The following is a 20,176-nucleotide window of genomic DNA, read 5'->3' on the forward strand; positions in this document are numbered from 1 at the left end:
AAGTTGCCGATCGATCCGTTGTCCTGTGATCGATCAGTGAAAATTCAGCTCGGGGGTTCACTAAATGACTGCAGAGGAGTATTGACTATGTAAACGGTTGCTGTGGAAACAAAAAAGGCTTGTTACATTATAATACGTAAAAAAATTAAATTCAGAGTTTTTAAAAAAAATAACAAATGCTATAAGTATTTTCTCATAGTACAGAACTGATTTATTTTGGGGGGGGGGGTGGGGAACATGTATGTAGAATATTGCTTGGTCTGCAGTTTTAATCACGTGTAGCATATTGCTTTGTCTGCAGCTTTAAACACATGTAGGATACTGCTTGGTCTGCAGCTTTAAAGCTCCAGGAAGATGACTTCACAGCACAGCATATTGATCAGAGCCTTGGTGCTGAGAGAGAAAAAGGAGCAGAAAGTTATTAGCAATTGTTTCAACTCCCAAAGCAGCATATTTCAAGTCACTGCGTTGGATTTTTCTGATGCCCTAAGTTAATTGTAGCACCATCTACTGTGACCTCAATATTTTAATCTCGGTTGGGTTGCAAACTCCTGATTCCACATTAAGTAAAAGATGAATTAAATATAATGACAGGCTTGAGAATTGCACAACTTCTAATAATAACATAATATCATTTTAGCATTCTACACGATACCAAATGATATCATACCAGAGGTAGTGTCTGAAGTGTCCTAAAACGTGCTGCGGAGATTGGACTTCGTTGATTTAGAGTAGACTGGTTTTCGAAAAGAAAATATATTTTTGTTTTCATTATATTTTTGTTTTCATTATATTTTTGTTCTACAAGAAAAAAGGGGAAGGGCATTTTTCTGATTGATTCCCATTTCATATTTCTGATCAGACCCCCAAAAATGTCTGAGTACTTCTTATTGCACACTTTGACCATTGTATAACAACAATGTTTGTGTTGTGTTGTGTAGTTGTGCATCCATTTGTTTTCATAAAGACATTACGCTTGGAGTGGAGTTAGAGGCAGAGATTAGATCACGGGTGGCCAACTCCGGTCCTCAATGACAGAGCCACTGATTGAGCTACCTGTGCTGAAGCAGGGATAACCTTAACACCTGACCTCTTGGTGGCCCTTGAGGACTGGGGTTAGATGTTAGTGGCGCACATATATAATATTTAACATCAGGCGTGCGCCAATTTTGTGCGCCTTAAATGTGTCAAATTGATCCATCTGGTTTTTTTTGCCATATAAAACAAATGCAAGTAGCCATAAAAAATAATCTTCATTCATATGTATGAACATGATGTGCCACATACAAAGACTAAGAAACTGTGCGCCAAATGTAGGAACATGAATAATGACATGTGCAGGAGGATAATCACATACATGTAGCAATATTTTAGGTGAGAAAATGATTTATTTATTTTTAACATTTTCAAAAAACAATTCTTTCTGCTTTCTTAATGTTTTGCTGTCATTTAGTTGCATTTTCTAATCTACGGTCAAATAAGTCATCATTGTCTATAATAAGTTAACCGTGCTGGTGGTATGAATCTCTTGCCTCCGTTTCACGTGCCCACCGTCACATTTAGCAAACATTAGAACCTAAGTACTGCGTCTATTTATCGGAATGGGACATTTGGTTGCGGCCATCTCGCCGCCAACAAGTCACTTCTGGCGTTTGGCCAGTGAAGGACCTTTTGTCGCAGCTGCTCTGTCGCTGGACACTCAGCCGCCGGACATTTTGCCAATAACTGAGTTAACTTAAGGGGTTTTAGCTGTTAGGGTCTGTGGGTAAGGATAGGGCAAGGGGTTTCAGTGCAGGGGTTCACAAACTTTCCCCCCTGCGCCACCGTGTCTGCTCACGCCTCCCCCTTACATTGTCCTTGGCATCAAATGGCGCTGCATTGCCGGAGACAAGGGACGTTGCAAAGGCCTCACGCGATCCCCTGGCATTTAATTTAAATGCCTTGGGGAAGAGCGCAGGGCCTCTGCAACTGCCGGGCCCCCCAGTTTGTGCACCCCTGTATTAGGGTAAGGAGTTTTAGGCTAATGGGTTAAGGTTTTTAGGGTAGGGACTAGCATTAGAATAAGGTTTTTTTTACCTTGGCGGCAAAGCAGGCGGCGGAGAGATTCCCCCGGTGGCGAGGTGGGTGGGGGGTAAACTATAGAAAGGGACCTCGCTCAGACCCCTAGAAGGTAGAGGCGTGCTGCCTGGGGATGGGCTAGATAGATAATAAATGTGTATCGAGAGTGATACACCAAAGAATCCCCTTTGGATAGGCGCACTGCAGACCTGAAAATAAAGACGGTCAGGGGTAGGATATGGTGTGTATAAATAAAAAACTTTATTAAATATTTGTGTATAAATAAAAACTTTATTGAATATTAGTGTAATAGTGTACACAAAACATTATATAGTGCTGTACTATACACTGACTAATAATAGACTGCTGTTGGTCTATGTCAACCTCCGTCAAGCGTCTCACTGTGCTCCCATTAGTTCTGTCTCCCTTGAGGTGTGAAAATCTTGGCAGATGCTCTAAATGTCAATAATCTAGATGGATTATTGTAACCCTATGACATATTGGTAGGTATAGGCTCTACCGAGACTAACAGAGAAGTTCACGCAGCACATCAACGTAATGTGCACACTGCGCATGCGTCATGTAAGTTAAAACAGTAGAGTCTGTTTATATGCGAGTTGCGCATGCGCCGGGGCAGTGCGTGAAGTAAATGTTTGGACGGCCCGTATAAGGTTGGTAACGGGTAAAGGGAGTACTGGGTATCGAGGAAATGTTCAATAGTGATTACACATAGTGACACACAGAGCGTAGTGCCTATGGATCACTATAGATCGTAGTTTGATATGAACCCAGTATATATGCGTATTCTTTGTACATTGGTGCGTTCATGTGTCAAAGTTTGTGCTGTATCTGGTATAGTGTGCGTCTCAAACGGGCGTAGGTACGAGGATGCTGTGCACCTTTAGTAGCAGGAGTAGTGAAAAATAGTAAACGCAGGTCTGGGCTGCTTGGTAATATTTTCAACGGGGTTTTTTGGTGCCCATGTGACCGCAGAGCTGCTCACTCGTAAACTGCTGCAATTGAGAAAATGGTATAGCACACGAGACCTAGGTAGTCAGAGCAGCTGTGTCTATACAGGGCTGCATGGAAAAAACATGCACGGTAGTATTTAAAGCAGGCAGGCTATTATGATAGTGAATAGCAAGTGCTGCCCTGTAGCAGCACTAACACCTCTTTAAATGGGTGTATCAAATGAAAGTAAGACACAGGTCAGCGCACGGTGGGGGGTAAACACTGACGTGGATTTTGTCACGGCAAAAAACGGCCACAACCAAATATCTTAGACGGTCTATTTATTATCATGTTATATTGATTTGTATGATTTGGAGGCTTCTCTCATTTACTTCTATTTATCATGTTATATTGATTTGTATGATTTGGAGGCTTCTCTCATTTACTTCTATTTATCATGTTATATTGATTTGTATGATTTGGAGGCTTCTCTCATTTACTTCTATTTTATTTTTAATAGCCTAGCACCTTAACACCATTTGCACCCACACAACTGTGTTATCATTTATCAATCATTTATTTGATTATTGGAATATTATTTAGGACCATAGACTATTTTTAGATAGTGTTGCCAGTCACACAGATTTTTTTCCAATGCTAAGTTTGCACATTAAAATGAAAATGAATCACATTTTTATTTCTTTTTTTTTCTTGTCCCTTTGCCTTCTTACTTTACTTTTAATAGCGCCACAACCTCCAAACTCGGTGTCGTTTGCTGATGTGAAAAACACGTCCGTGTCCATAACTTGGCTGGGTCCTCCGGACTGGACAGACTACGAGGACTTTGAACTCCAGTGGACGCCCAAAGATCCACTGATTGTCTTTAACCCTTATAGCATTGGCAAGTCCAAAGGGCGAATCATTAACGGCCTCCGTCCTGGGCGTCTCTATACCTTCAGTGTTAGAAGCGTCAGCGGCAATATGAAGAAGACTCTTAGCTTGCCCATTTTTGGAGATGTGAGAACAAGTAAGACATTTCCGTAAACTGCTTTGTGTCTGTGAGCTATTAGGTCGCGTACAAAAAAAACCCCACGCAGGAAGAGATCGGGATTTGTGTTATAAATCTGTTTTTACTAAACGGTCGTCATTGTCCAGAAAAACTTCACCGTTTGAAAACAAATTAGTAACTGTAAATTGTGAGAGAACAAAAATTTGGACCGGGTAAGTGGCACTGCAGCGTTAAAGTTAATTGTGGCTCCTGATTTCCAGTAAGCGTCTTAATTAACAAGTGTAACCAATTTGCTGCTGAAAGTGACTTTATCACGTGTCATTGCTTTGCAGTGGGTATGTATGCAATTACGGTTTAATAAACCGTTGGATTTCTATTCTAATGTTGCACTGGCCATATAGATAGCACTTCGCAGTACACTATTAAAATAAAATAAAAAACATTTAATACCAAATGGGCATGGGTGCAATACAGAGTAGGGGAGCTACTAGATTAATACGGATCATGACTTTCAACATTCTTTTTGTAATTTTCCTTGCTCCTGTAGAGCCCGACAGGATACATCATCTGCACTGCCGCCCGCAGAACTCCAGCGCTATCTCCTGCTCGTGGACTCCCCCAGACTCGGACTTTGACGGGTACAGCATTGAGTGCAAGAAAATGGGCACTGAAGATGTGGAATTCTCCAAAAGGGTTGAGAGAGAGAAATCATTGCTCACAATTATGACTCTTGTACCACACAAAAGATACCTCGTATCCATCAAAGTGCACTCTGAGGCTATGACTAGCGAAGTAGTGGAGGATAGCACCATAACCATGATAGATCGTAAGTACTGATGACAACAGAGTAACCGGGAGAATTGGGAATGTTCTTGTTGCAGCTAAATGCCAATGGCTCTGTGTCAGGGGTGGGCAACTCCAGTCCTCAAGGGCCACCAACAGGTCAGGTTTTGAGGATATCCCTGCTTCAGTCAAAGACAGCCACTGATGGAGCCACTTGTGCTGAAGCAGGAATATTCTGAAAACCTAACCTGTTGGGGGCCTCTGAGAACTGAAGTTGCCCACCCTTGCTCTATGTCATATCAGAGAGATTTGAGTGGTCTTTGTCTATATACAGTCCTTCCTACATACATTATTAAGTCAATGCAAAAAAAACGCTAGCATTTTGGAAACTCACCCCAAAAAATTAAATAAATCTCTCTATGGCTAAATTACAGACACATTTTTTTTTTCTTCAAATTTTGACATTTTAGTGACGTTTTCACAGGTCGCTGATGTCCAAAATTCAGCAGTTTTACGAATGTTTTGCACATCTCTTCTTGTAAAATCATCAAACATGATACACATAGGTACTGTAATAAATACACATATCTTATCAGAAAACAAAATAGTGTATAACTCTATGTGTATTTTAATCACACATTTTGAAATGTAACATAACCCTTGATTATAATTTTTTTCAGGCCCTCCTCCACCTCCTCTTCATATCAGAGTGAATGAAAAAGATACATTCATTAGCAAATCATCTATCAACTTCAGCTTTAATTGCAGCTGGTTCAGTGACACCAATGGAGCCGTTAAATACTTTACTGTGATTGTTTCAGAAGCAGATGGTATGTCCCAATGGAATATAAATGGGGTTTTTTTTCCCATGTGTATTTGCAAAGAAATTAACCTATATCTGCTGGAGACATAAAAATCTGGATACCTACCAAACTTACATTTCTATATGTCTTAATATTCTGTTAAAAAGCAAAAAAAAAAAAATGTATTTAAAGAAATTACATTGAAAGTTATTCCTGCGCTGAATGGATAGATTCAGTGCAGTTTATTCGGTAACTTTAATTTAAATGTGTTTTTAATTATTAATAATATCATGTTCTTGTATAGCGCTGCTAGTATTATGTAGTGTTTTACAGAGACATTTTGCAGGCACAGGTCCCTGCCCCGTGGCGCTTACAGTCTATGTTTTTGGCGCCTGGGGCACAGGGAGATAAAGTGACTTGCCCAAGGTCACAAGGAGCTGACACCAGGAATTGAACCAGGTTCCCCTGAGCTGCTCTTTCCCTAATAAGTGTGGGAGCAATGTATTTACTGTGGAATAGCTGGCACTGTTCAACGCTGCTCAAGTCACGGCATTATGAATAGCTTCACTCACTTATAGCTGGATATGTATCAATAAGTGTTAACTGTTCAGGGATCCCTATTAGTACGTTTATTGTGGCAGCGGAAAGGAGTGGCAAGTTATGTGTGTGTGTATCAAGCCTTACAAATATGCACGTTGGTTGCAGTGTCTTAAAAAGTATTAATCCATCATTTAGCTGCCGTGTCATGCATAAGATTTAGGCTGCGATTCACTAAGCCATCGCTCCACGATGCTGGATTAAACTGCCATCCAGAGGTATTAGCCTTAGGCTGAGTCCAGGGTCAGCGCTTATGCGCTGACCCGTGCTGAGGCGCGCTCATGCTCGGCACTGAGCCCCTGCAGCCGCAATGAGAGCGGCTTTAGCAGGGGCTCGCTTACGCTTACGCAAGCGTGCGGAAGCATAAGTCTTAGCCAAATTTTAAATTCAAGCGCCCAGGGAGCGCAGGGCCGGTCACGTGAGCTCCGTGACATCACTGGCCCGCCCCCCCCCAACACGCCCCCGGACGGCGCGCGGACCAAGGCCAGGGAAACGCTATCCCTCAGCCTCCACGCGCCTCAGCACGGCTGCAGTCCTATGGACGCAGCCTTAGTTTCTTACATTGGAAAAATAATATATCGGGCACCTTTTCTATCTGAGGTTAGTTTGGCAGATTTTATTAATACAAAAAAAAGAGAGAAAATGGCAAAGAACGTGATATATACAATCATCTGTCCACTTTATGCATATAACCACTTCTCTACTCTCTGATACATATAGGGGAAAGTACGTGGATATTACCTTGATAATCTGACAGTAAATAACACGTTTCAAATAGCATGTACAGCTTAACCCCCTTATAACGCTGTGCTTGAGGTCCAAAGAATCACATCGCGTTATAAGCGGATCGCGTTAGAAATAATGTACAATTGTATGCATTGTACAATAAAGTATTTAAGATACCAATAATCGTGTTGTAAAGTATTCATAAATATGAAAATTGGGAGCCACGCTTGCATCGCGTTATAAGCGGATTCGCGTTGTAACGGATCGCGTTATAACGGGGTTGAGCTGTATATATATGATTTATTGGAAACACGATTTTCAGAGTGTGATATATATCCCCATGATCTGTAATGAATTTGAATGATTTTCAACTGATGTTTCCTTTCACATGAATTTATGAAAATGTAACCCACAAAATGGGACTTTCTTGTCTACAACAACTTCGATGAATGACCTATTAAATACCTAACATTTGCGCCTTTATATTTACCATCATTCCATCCCTTCGTAGGCAATGACAATCTGAAGCCAGAGTCAAGCCATCCTTTACCATCATATACAGATTATAAGAGGAACACCTCCGTCAAAATCTACCAGACCAATTACTTTGCAAGCAAATGTGCTGAGAACCCTGACTACAACATCCAGAATTTCAAAATTAAGCTGGGCGGTGAGATGGATAACTTGGGCGGAAAGTGTGATCCAAATGAGAATACATTCTGTGACGGGCCCCTGAAGCCTAGGACAGCCTACAGGTTAGATTTATTGCAGTTGGCTGACTTCAAGAGACAAGTTATGAGGTGCTGACCTGTCTAAAATCCTCTGTGCTTGTCCTGTTTTAAAGAATCAATGTGTGACACACGGTTTTGCCTTTCAAGTCACAATACGGTTTATAAAAAAGTGGTGTGTGGCCCATGACTAGAACGAAATGTTTGAAGATTTTTCTTGCAATCCTGTCAATGTGACAGCTCATTACTCCAAGACCACAGATGTAAATAACAAGGCCTGTTTTATGTCCTCCGCACATCCATTTGGAACCTGTAGTTGTCCAGCTTTGTACAAAAAGAACACTTTTTTATAACAAGAACAAAGTCACTAAATTGGTTAAGGATTTTAAACTGTTTTCAAGCTGTATAACAAAATATGTGATCTATATAATATATGGGATGTTGAGATGGAACTTGAAGTTAGTTATTGTGTCAAGCTGTTTGGCTGTTTCATGTTAAACTCACACTTCCGAGTGCTTCATTTTTTACCCATGAATTGGATATGTGTGAAAACTGTCATATTTAGTGAGAGCATGGCATGTGTTTCAAACGTCATTCTAGGCATTAAACATACCTAAAAAAATATTTTGAGATTCTTTTCCTTATGCAGCGAGAAAGCATCTGGACTGACAAACCAAACTTCACATTCAAAGTTCAGTTTTAGTGCCTTTTTTTACATTTTTATTTTATTTTATAAAATGTTTTACCAGGAAGTAATACATTGAAAGTTACCTCTCGTTTTCAAGTATGTCCTGGGCATAGAGTTAAGATGACAAATAGTACATGTTACGAATACAGTTACATAGGTGAACAGGGTATACATTATATACAAGACATAGCATGCACAGTTAGAGATAGTATATATTATAGGCGTATGTAACAGTTACAGACCAGATTAAAATGTGAGACAGCTTTAGTTTTAAAAGAACTTAGACTGGTGGCGGCTGTGAGAGTCTCCGGTAGGTTGTTCCAGTTTTGGGGTGCACGGTAAGAGAAGGAGGAGCGGCCGGATACTTTGCTGAACCTTGGGACCATGAACAGTCTTTTGGAGTCAGATCTCAGATGATAAGTGCTGCATGTGGTAGGGGTGAGGAGCTTGTTCAGATAGACGGGTAGCTTGCCCAGAAAGTATTTGAAGGCAAGACAGGAAAGATGAACTTTGCGGTTAGACACAACTGATGACCAGTCTAGTTCTTTGAGCATTTCGCAGTGATGTGTGTTGTAGTTGCATTGGAGAACAACGCGGCACATTGAATTGTTGAGGGTATCAAGTTTGCTAAGGTGGGTTTGGGGTGCCGAGCGGTATACTATGTCTCCATAGTCGATAATTGGCATTAGCATCTGCTGTGCGATACGCTTTCTCACCAGCAGACTTAGGGAGGATTTGTTCCTATAAAGTACACCTAGTTTGGCATAGGTTTGGGATTTCAGGGTATCAATGTGCATCCCGAATGTTAAATGGGAGTCAAGCCATATGCCCAAGTTTAAAACTAGTAACAGGAGTTAGGGTGGTGTTAGCTTTGGTTCTGATCTGGAGTTCCATCATTGGAAGCTTAAAAAATTTAGCCTTGGTCCCAAATACCATTGTTACAGTCCTGTTAGTGTTTAAAAACAGTTTGTTTTGGGAAATCCAATTTTAAAGTCTCAATAAGTCAGACTGAAGTATGTGTTCAAGGTTGGAGAGGATAGGGCTGTGTGCATATAAGATTGTGTTATCTGCATACATGTGTATTGAAGCTCCCTTACAAGCTGTAGGAAGATCATTGATGAAAACTGAGAAGAGTAGCGGCTTGATTTGACTAAATCACGTTTTTAATATTTGTCATACTTTTCACACCAAAAATAAATGTATACATACAATAAATCACGTAAATAGTGCTGAGAATATAACATTATATGTAGTGTTGTGTTTATGCTTTTTAAGCTTACAAACTGTACAAGTCCACATAAGGATGTTATGGCATAAATATTTTAGAAAAGTTATTATACTCTAAGGGAAATGTTCTGCTTCGTTTCCTGAAACCATTTATGTTGTGGCATTTACTTTACCATAGAGCGTAATCCCTAAATTGCAATTCAAGTCACAAATGAATACATTTCACTGCACTTACAGCTACTATACAATTATGGAACACATATCTGTATTGGAATCTGGTTTGGAAACTGGTTTGGAATCTATAATACAGTATATATAGTACTGTATAATACATTTGTGTGTATATATATATATATATATATATATATATATATATATATATATATATATATATATATACTGTACACTGTATTGTAGATTCCAAAACAGTTTTTCGGGGTCTTTCATTTATTCACAAATCATATCACAACACTGTCCTGGGATCCTCTCATTTTATTATCTATTATTTAATCTAAACAAGTTCAGTCTTTATATAAATTATTTCACTCACTGCTTAGATTACTAAACAAGCAAAGCAACATACAACTCTACTCATGTTTTCCTATGTATAAGTATGTAAAGTTAATGACCAGATTCTTTTGGCTTTTATGTGTCCTGAATCTGCCCTAATGTAAATCCATTCTTCCACATTTCAGGATTAGCATACGGGCTTTCACCCAACTCTTTACTGAAAATATGGGCGAATTCCCAGAGCCCCTGTTCACTGATACCTTCTTCTCCTTACCGATCACAACGGAAGCAGGTGAGAACACATTTTTACATTTGGGGATTCGTAGAATGATAGCACGTTTTTATTTATTTATTTATAAAATATTTTACCAGGAAGTAATACATTGAGAGTTACCTCTCGTTTTCAAGTATGTCCTGGGCACAGAGTAAAACAAATAATACATGGTTACAAATACAGTTACATAAATGAACAAGGTATACATTTATATACAAGACATTGCATGCACAGTTAAAGAAAATATATATTATGAGCTTATGAAACAGTTACAGACCAGATTAAAGTGTGAGACAGCCTTAGATTTGAAAGAACTTAAGCTGGTGGTGGATATGAGAGTCTCTGGTAGGTTGTTCCAGTTTTGGGGTGCACGGAAGGAGAAGGAGGAACGTCCGGATACTTTGTTGAGTCTTGGGACCATGAATAGTCTTTTGGAGTCTGATCTCAGGTGATAGGTACTGCATGTGGTAGGGGTGAGGAGCTTGTTCAGGTAGCTGTGTAGCTTGCCCAGAAAGTATTTGAGGGTGAGACAGGAAAGGTGAACTTTGCGCCTAGACTCTAGTGATGACCAATCTAGTTCTTTGAGCATTTCGCAGTGATGTGTGTTGTAGTTGCATTGGAGAACAAAACGACAAATTGAATTGTAGAGGGTGTCAAGTTTGCTAAGGTGGGTTTGAGGAGCCGAGCCATATACTATGTCTCCATAGTCAATAATTGGCATTAGCATCTGCTGTGCAATACGCTTTCTGACCAGGAGACTTAGGGAGGATTTGTTCCTGTAAAGTACCCCTAGTTTGGCATAGGTCTTGGTTGTCAGGGTATCAATGTGCATCCCGAATGTTAAGTGGGAGTCAAACCATAAGCCCAGGTATTTAAAACTAGTGACAGGTGTTAGGGTGGTTTTAGCGTTGGTTCTAATCAGGAGCTCAGTCACTGGAAGCTTTACAAATTTAGTCTTGGTCCCAAATACCATTGTTACAGTCTTGTCAGTGTTTAAAAACAGTTTGTTTTGGGAAATCCAGTTTTCGAGTCTCACCGAGTTTTTTTACCTATTGTTTCATAATGCTGATTAAAGAAAACCCTACCATAATGCCTATAAACACTTAGGAGGTAGTGTAACAACTGCACTTTTATCTTATATTGTAGGCAGACTAATGTAGTCACCTACAGTGAGTCCACTAATAATGTTTTCTTACAGTATATACCATTTATTTACAATTGTCATATCAGCAGTAAGGTGGCTGAGTGCTTTTTTGACTAGTATCTTTTTCTTCCCCTTTTTTTTGATCAAAGGACACAGTGAAATCTGCTTTGCAATGTGTAATTACACATCAAATACAGCTGTAGGAAGAGGTTTTTTTTTACAGGTGCAACTCATTATAAAAGCATGTTGTAAATCTAAGGCTGCGTCCATAGGACTGCAGCTGTGTGAGGCGCGCGGATGCTGAGGGAAAGCGGGTGCTTTCCCTGGCCTTGGTCCGCGTGCCGTCCGGGGGCGTGTCGGGGGGGGGGGGGGTGCGACGTCACGGAGCTGGTTCGCCCTCACGTGACTGGCCCTGAGCGCTTGAATTTAAAATTTTGCTACAACTTACGCTTCCGCACGCTGCTAAAGCCGCTCTCATTGCGGCTGCAGGGGCTCACTGCCGAGCAGCAGCGCGCCTCAGCACGGGTCAGCGCATAAGCGCTGACCATGCCCGAGGCCTAATGCTTTCAAAGCTAAGCAGACCACAAACCCACCCACTACTGTACAGTTTCCTGTAGTCCGTTCCAGCAGTAAACTGAGAGTTGTTTAAATCTGAAGAATTTCCAAAAGCCCTATTTTTAAAATAATTATACAGAATGTTGTGATACGTACAATAGGATTTTGAATAGTTTTATATACTATTATTTACATTTTAGATACACTGATATACAGAGCCTGTGGTACTTCCTGGCTATAAAATATTAGTACAGGTAGTCTTCGTTATCCAACGTTTCCCTTTACAACGAATGGCATACCCAACGTTTACAATTCAACCCTATGGGCCGGTTTTCGATGCCGAAATCCGTTATCCAACGCTCACCGCCACTGATTAACATGGGACTCACTTTACAACGGTTTTACTATCCCAGCGGTGCGCAAACTGGGGTGCGTGAGATTATTTGGGGGGGGGGGCGCGGGCGGTTGCAGAGGTCCCGCACTCTTCCCCCCAGGCATTTAAATTAAATGCAGGGGGACCGCGCGAGGCCTCTGCAACCTCTACTTACCGAGATTCTGCCGGCTTCAGCATGCGTGACCATGGCAACGCGGCGTCAAATGACGCAGCGGGGTCATGTGACATCACGGTTGCCACAGTGATGTGAAATCAAATGACGCCGCGGGTCACGTGACGTGACGTCATACGACCCCGAGGCGTCATTTGACGCCGCATGAGGTAAGGAGGGGGGGCATCAGGGAGGAGGTAAATCAGGGGGTGTGCCGCAAAAAAAGTTTGCGCGCCCCTGCACTATCCAACGCTACTTCCAGAACGGATTCTGTAGGATAACCGAGAACTGCCTTTACTTGATGAAACAATAAATCACATTATGTGAAGTTCTGATTGGGAATTTTGTGTATATAATGACCAATCAAAACTCCTCCTTTTTTCCCCAGAACCCTTGGTTGGAGTCATAGAAGGTGTGAGTGCTGGTTTATTCCTAATTGTTATGCTTATCGGAGTCACTGCATTACTTATCTGCCGGCAGAAAATCAGGAGAGTGTAAGTAGCCGGGCTCTCTTCATTTCACACTGATAATCCAAATCTCATAAATGTAGAGGATTCCTCATAAACTCTCCGTATACAAAATGTAATATGTTATGAGATCAAACGTTTGCTTTCGTTTTATTTTGTATTTGCGATGGAATTAAAAATTATTTTAGAGTTTTGCACATATGTTAGATAGCAATGCACTAAATTGGGGTTAAATGGTTAACCAATGTGAAGGGTTAACTGAGATAGAGTGCAATACAATAAGATGGTCTCCAGGAGGAAGGCCTGTCTCCTTTCCAATAAGCAGCCATCATACATTTTTCCTGAAATAATAATGGTTGTGGTAGACTCCTATAGTCCTGAATAATGCACCAGTTACCAAAACAGTGGTGTCCACCACCAACCACATGGGTGTCACTGCACTTTGAGAACAGAGTGAGGAAAGCTTCATTCTTTACTATGGAGGAAGAGAATCATTTGTGTCAACCAGTTGCAAAGCTGGTGTGACAGTTAAAGGAGCAATTCTTGCACTTTTTAAAATTATTATTTTATATATTATTTATTTTATATATATATATATATTATTTTATATATTTTTTATATAATTTTTTTACATGGGTTTGAAACAGGGGTCTCCACAGTGGAATCCTAATAATTTCAGTTCCGGGGACCCCTTGCTTCCCGAGATACAGACCTCCAAATGGGGTGCGGGAATCTCTGCAAAGTTTAAAGCGTCCACATCACGTGGGCCAATAGGAAGCTGGACCTGATGACATCACGGCTTCCTTTTGGCTTGCAGGGCGCGGGAGCTTTGAAACTCTACCATTGTGTGAACCCTGCTAGCCAAGAGAAGTGGCTACCTGCACCCCCTGTGGAGGTAAGTATCTCCAGAAGCGGAGGTCCCCGGAGCTGAAATGAATGGGCTAAAGCTCCAGAGACTACCTGCTTCAATCCTATGTTAAAAAAAAGAAAGACGCAAAGAAAAATCATTCGCTATGATTGCCTCTTTAACTGTCCCAAGTAAAGTCCCAATTAGGATATTTGTATGGCTCTGTTTTCAAGAACGCTGGTGTTTACGTCGCGTAGCTTAAAACAGTGGCGTCCCAAGGCAGCTTAATGTTGACACACTGAGCCAACAAGCTGGTTTCTATGAACTCTAATTTTGCTTGTATAGTGCAAACACTCAAATATGTTGTATAACACGAGCTATTACAATAGCTTGTTTTCTTTCTCATGAAGGCTCCCTGATGGGAAAAATCCCGAAGCATAAAGCATTTCATGAGTGTGATGTGTCTGCAAATGTAAAAGTCAAGCAAATATTTCAGAAAATGTACAGAAAATTGGAAAAGTGATGTTTTTCCCTTTCATTACCCGTGTTCCACACTTGTAGTGCTCGGCACGAATCGGCAGAGCTGAATAAATCCTTTTATGTTACAGGAATAGTGAGGATCCAATGAATACACGCCTGAGTGCCCGTGGGGAAAGACCATCATCTGTACATCTGAATGTAGGACATAAGGGGTAAGAAGAACTGTACTTTACGTAGATTTACTCTACTTAGCTAATTTGTAACTGTTCCATACGCCTATAACATATGTTTTTTTTAACTGTTCATGCAATGTCTTTACATATAATGTACAACTCTGTTCACTTAATGTAACCAAGTATTGTCATCATAACTGTGCCCAGGACATACATGAAAACGAGAGGTAACTCTCAATGTATTACTTCCCGGTAAAACATTTTATAAATAAATTAATTAATTCTAATACAAAGTGAAAAACAGGGAGCCTTCCCCCCCCCCCTACCCCACCCCCCGCAGAAATCGCTAAAGTGAATCTCTACTCACTACATTCCTGTAGAAAAAAAAATCTCATTTATTTCAGGAACAATGGAGAGTACAACATTTCAGGTCCAAGACGAACCTTTCATTCATGTTGGACCTGAAACTTTGTACTCTCCATTATTCCTGAAATAAATTAGATTTGTTTTCTACAGGAATGTTGTGAGTAGGCATCCACTTTCGCTATTTCTGGGGTTTTTCCCTATTATTCACTTTGTATTTTTTGCCTAATATGTTGGCCACACACACTGTACAGGTTGTCTACTTCTGTGAAATCTCCCCCCCCCCTCTCCCTCTCCCCCTACCCCTCCCAATCTGTCTATGTTTACTTAGCATTCTGCAATATAACCATACACCAATAACAGAAGTTCCTTTTTATTTTCCAGGAACCGAAGAACTTCAAGGTAAGAGAAACTGAAAATAAAAAACTAAACTTCTTTACTCTACTTGTAGAGAGTAGTTTGGTTTATCGTGTTTTTTATTTTGTGTATTTTAGCCCAATAAAATCCAATCAATTTGAAGTCCACTTCACCAAGCTTCAAGCAGATTCCAACTACTTGCTGTCACAGGAATATGAGGTGAGGTCCCATTGAAAACATGATTATATAATATTAAATTATAAATATTCACTACATGCTTAAAGGCACAAGACTGTTGTGCTTTTCCACCTTCATTTACATGCAGGACAGTGTATCACAATTGAAACTTTACAACAACACCTAATTGTTTTACCTCCACAAAGGCAGTGCACTGGTAAATTACATATAGTTATTACAACATAATCCCCTAGATTAGTACATTTCATAATAAGATTATAAACTACTGAAAACAGCTCATTCGTCTCACTGAGTATTTTAGCAAACTGGAAGGCATATGATCAAGAAGGCACTCTATCCCAAAATAAAAAAAAGCTTCCAGCATCAGATACAGCAGATGTGCCTTTTTTCTGTTTTAAATTGATTTAAACAAAATACTGTGACAAGAAACAAAAGATATTATATCCAAGCCAAGGAACATGTTTTGGCCAAGTTGCACTGTGACATTTTGTTTTTGTCTTTTCAGGATCTTAAAGATATTGGTCGAAACCAATCTTTTGACACAGCACTTTTGCCAGAGAACAGAGGGAAAAATCGATACAACAACATATTGCCCTGTAAGTATTGTGTTTGTTGAGTACTATTGTAGTGTATCTTCATATTTTTAAGGAGAGAATGCAGGAACTAAAAATAGGACAAAATGATTTCTTAGCGATGGGTTTATTGTAGAACATATTTAATGATTTGAAAATCTTTGTATTGTTGTGCATTTGTTGAAACAAACCCACTGGGATTTTAACGACATTATGTTATCTTCTTGCCACTGGGGATGGGGTGATTAATTCCCTCAATTATTTCTAAAGAGTGGATATCAGATCCATCTCCATTCATGCTAATAGCAGAACATCCTCGGATCAATAGTTTTTTTATGATTTCACCACTTTGAGCCATTGCTCCCACAGGACTCAGTTACTGTACATTGTTTTAACACTACTTGTGGTTATAATACATCTAGCAGAGTCACTGCCTTAAAGCTGGATTGCATTAGCTGATGAGTACACAAACCTTCAGCAAAGTATTAGAATTGCATGAATGAATTAATAGAGTATTAAAATTGCTTTATCTCTAACCACTTATGAAAGACCAACTGATATACCTAAAGATGGTTTAGTTTGCAAAGATTTTCTCAAACTGTTAAGTTTTTCACATATTTGCAAATGTTTTCACCAAAGTTAACACTCTGATTTATTTTGCATTTTTCACACTTGCGGCAAAAAGAATTGGCAACATTTTTACCATTTCACCAGGAAATGCGTTGAGAGAAAAACTCCATATAATTAGTGTCTTTCATATTATCAATGTCCTTAACACCACCGTATATATGCACAAATATGAAACTAATATACAGATGCAGCGGCCGTTATTCGAACACTTCAAGCGTTGTATACCTCGGAATACCCATGTCATGGCGCGTGATTTCTTCCAACCGTACCACCTTAAGACGCGAGTGCAGGCGAGTGCAGAAAATGGCATTTTAGTGTTCTGGTTTTTAAATACCTGAAATTGACACAGTAGCACAGTAGCACAGTAGCACAGTAGCACAGTAGCACAGTAGCACAGTAGCACAGTAGCACAGTAGCACAGTAGCACAGTAGCACAGTAGCACAGTAGCACAGTAGCACAGTAGCACAGTAGCACAGTACTGTACACATTACAATTCATTCATTTTATTGCACAGAAAGAAACAGAATCCATGAAATTCAAACAAAGCAACCGCGATAAACACGGGTGCCTGGGGCGATTGGCGGCATGAATGCCGCATGGAATACTGCAGGGCACACGAAAACAGCTCCGTGATTTGTTCGAATAACGGCCGCTGCATTTGTATGCATGTATGCAAAAATATACGAATATATGCATACAGTACATAATCATTTCCATGTTATTTCCATGTCTCGTGGTATTTAAGGATATAAAGACATACATTTTAGGAGGCCATCTCTCATAGTAATTATTGTTTTGAGAAACATACTCCAGGTGAACATTTACGAATGTTGATGATTTTTTTAAAAAATGCAAGTTTTGCAAACTTGTGCAAATGTTTTGCACATCTCTACTAATTGGAGGCCCTCAAAAAAACTGTAAGTTGGTCATCGTACCTATAAAACTGGACATTTAGCTAGTCGCAGTATTGCAAGTTTTAATGATGATATTTATTTAGTTGCAGCATTGGGAGTAACATAGAACAATTTACATACAGTATGTACAGTTCATCATGGCACTCTGGCTTGTTTCCAGCAGCCTAACCATATAATGCTGAATATGTGGAATTGCATATTTTACCCACTCGTGTTCGAGAAGCATTCAAGCAGAAGGAAGTTAATAAAACACAGTTTATTTACATTTTATGTTCTTAAAGAAACAAAATCAAGTGTCCCTGTGGTCATTACTATCAGAGATGGGCACTTTTTTTTTTGCAGATTTGTATTTTTTTTTATCGCCGACAATCCGATCCGCAATCTACTGGAGGATATTAGGAATCCAATCTGCGGATTCAGCAATCCGCACATCCACAGATTGGATTCTTAAAATCCACCAGCGGATTGTATCCAATGGTGGTTTTAGATGAATCCATGTGGATTGAAACTAGAACAATCCATCGACTGATTTTACACCGCAGAACAGTTTTAAATGGAAAGCACTGGAAATTCCGTGAAATGATGGATTTTGACAGTTTAACCATCTCTAGTTAGTTACCGGGCTAATTTCTTGTTTTTTTCTTGTTTTTACAGATGATTCCACAAGAGTGAAGCTTTCCAACGTTGATGATGATCCTTGCTCAGACTACATTAATGCCAGCTATACACCAGTTAGTAACCATTTTCTTTTATGTATCATATTTAATCTCTTGCTTTCTGATCCAGTGACCCTGAAGGAAATCATGCTGCATGATTATTATTTGTATGTTAGAAAATGAACTTGCAGAGATAAGACCACTTTTTATCTGAAGTGCTCATTTGTGTTTCTCTGTCTGATGTTAAATCATAGCTTGGGTCAGCCAGTGTCCCAAATACATAGAGCAACACCACCAGTTACATACAGTGAAGAGGTCCTTCTATAGAAGGTCTTACAATTCATAGTAAAGCATGTTTGTCAAGTTAGGTAAGATTGCTTTGCACAATCGTTCTCCATCTGTCCTTGGGGACCACTAGCTACACCATGTTTTATGTGAATGATCTTCATCTGTATATGAATAGAATAGTCATTGATAGTCTAAAAATAAACTAGTCTGGCTCATGGAGAATGGATTAAACCCAAGCATTTCTGTTCCCGACTTTTTATACATTTTAGACGTGACACAGATTGCCCTACACATTGCTCATACAGTAGTTCATCCAACATTCAGCTTTTAATCCAGATATGCTGTACTGTACTGTATTTCCAACCACTATATTGCTTGTCTTATACTATTTGTGTACCGTTTTTGACATTGCTTTTTTTGCTGACTCGTTAGGCTTTTATCATGATAAAAACATACAATTTGTTCACATTATACCAACTGTTGATTTTTTTAGGGCAATAGTTTTCGTAGAGAATATATTGCTACACAAGGGCCCCTTCCTGGCACCAAGGATGATTTCTGGAAAATGGTGTGGGAGCAAAATGTTCACAACATTGTGATGGTGACACAGTGTGTAGAAAAGGGCCGGGTAAGTGTGGTTTAAGAGGTTTTTCAGTGTAGGACTTTTTGTCCTTTTATTTGTCATTGCCTTTATAACCTTAACATTCTTCTGCTTAGCTTGCATGTGTCTCTGTGTATAAATATTGCATTGTATTGTATTTATGTATGAAGTGCCAGTGCTTTACAGAGATATTATACAGGACATAACACAGGGAATTATATAAAAAAAAATAGATAATACTGTACATGAAAGTAAATACTGTATTAAGGGACATTATTCCCTGCCACGAACAGTTTACAAACTAAAACTTTAGTAAGGGCAGTTAAAATGTGGAATTCATTACCCATGGAGGCTGTGATGGCAGATACAATATATATGATCAAAAAAAAGGTTGGACATCTTTTTAGAAAGGAACGGTATACAGGGATATACCAAATATGTAAACATGGGAGGGATGTTATTCAGGGAGTAATCTGCCAATATTGGAGTCAGGAAGGAATTTATTTTCCCCCTTATTAGATTAGATGATATGTCACTGGGGGTTTTGTTTGCCTTCCCCTGAATCAATATACTGTAAGTACGGATATAGGATAAAATATCTATCTAAATTTAGCATAGGTTGAAATTGATGGACGCATGTCTGTTTCAACCTCATCTACTATGTAACTACAGTATGTAACTTTGTAAATGGTGTATTGGAAGACTTACAGAGACAAAAGGAGTACATAGAAGGGCACATTTAATAGATCTTAGTTAACCCTTTCGCTGCCGGAAGATTACAACCATGTGTTTGCCACCGGCCCTCGTGACATAAACAGAGTGTGGGAGGGCTCAGATAGAGCTGTGAACCCGATCTAGTAACCAAGCAAATATAACATGACATTCCATGTACGTCATAAGGGCCCCTGGCGTTCCAGCCCTAATGACATACAATGAACGTCATTAATGCAGCCTAAGGCTGGGGCCATGGTACCGCAGACCATGCGGAGGTGTCCACACGCTGAGCGAACAGACTGCCTTAAGGCAGTGTT

General features: G+C 39.8%; 1 protein-coding gene across 2 annotated transcripts in view; it reads left to right on the forward strand.

Annotated features, from left to right (window-relative positions):
• The window catches only part of PTPRB (protein tyrosine phosphatase receptor type B), a 122,208-nt gene that overhangs the window by 89,271 nt on the left and 12,761 nt on the right, over positions 1–20,176 (forward strand). For both annotated transcript variants that reach the window (XM_075600245.1, XM_075600246.1), the window contains 12 exons: positions 3,755–4,036; positions 4,566–4,844; positions 5,482–5,631; positions 7,439–7,682; positions 10,266–10,372; positions 12,987–13,092; positions 14,521–14,604; positions 15,313–15,330; positions 15,423–15,504; positions 15,989–16,079; positions 18,255–18,331; positions 19,038–19,172. In XM_075600245.1, the coding sequence (XP_075456360.1) occupies positions 3,755–4,036; positions 4,566–4,844; positions 5,482–5,631; positions 7,439–7,682; positions 10,266–10,372; positions 12,987–13,092; positions 14,521–14,604; positions 15,313–15,330; positions 15,423–15,504; positions 15,989–16,079; positions 18,255–18,331; positions 19,038–19,172 (1,655 nt within the window). The remainder of the gene's footprint in view (positions 1–3,754; positions 4,037–4,565; positions 4,845–5,481; positions 5,632–7,438; positions 7,683–10,265; positions 10,373–12,986; positions 13,093–14,520; positions 14,605–15,312; positions 15,331–15,422; positions 15,505–15,988; positions 16,080–18,254; positions 18,332–19,037; positions 19,173–20,176) is intronic.

This window comes from Ascaphus truei, chromosome 5 (assembly GCF_040206685.1).
Source record: "Ascaphus truei isolate aAscTru1 chromosome 5, aAscTru1.hap1, whole genome shotgun sequence".
Classification (NCBI taxonomy): domain Eukaryota; kingdom Metazoa; phylum Chordata; class Amphibia; order Anura; family Ascaphidae; genus Ascaphus; species Ascaphus truei.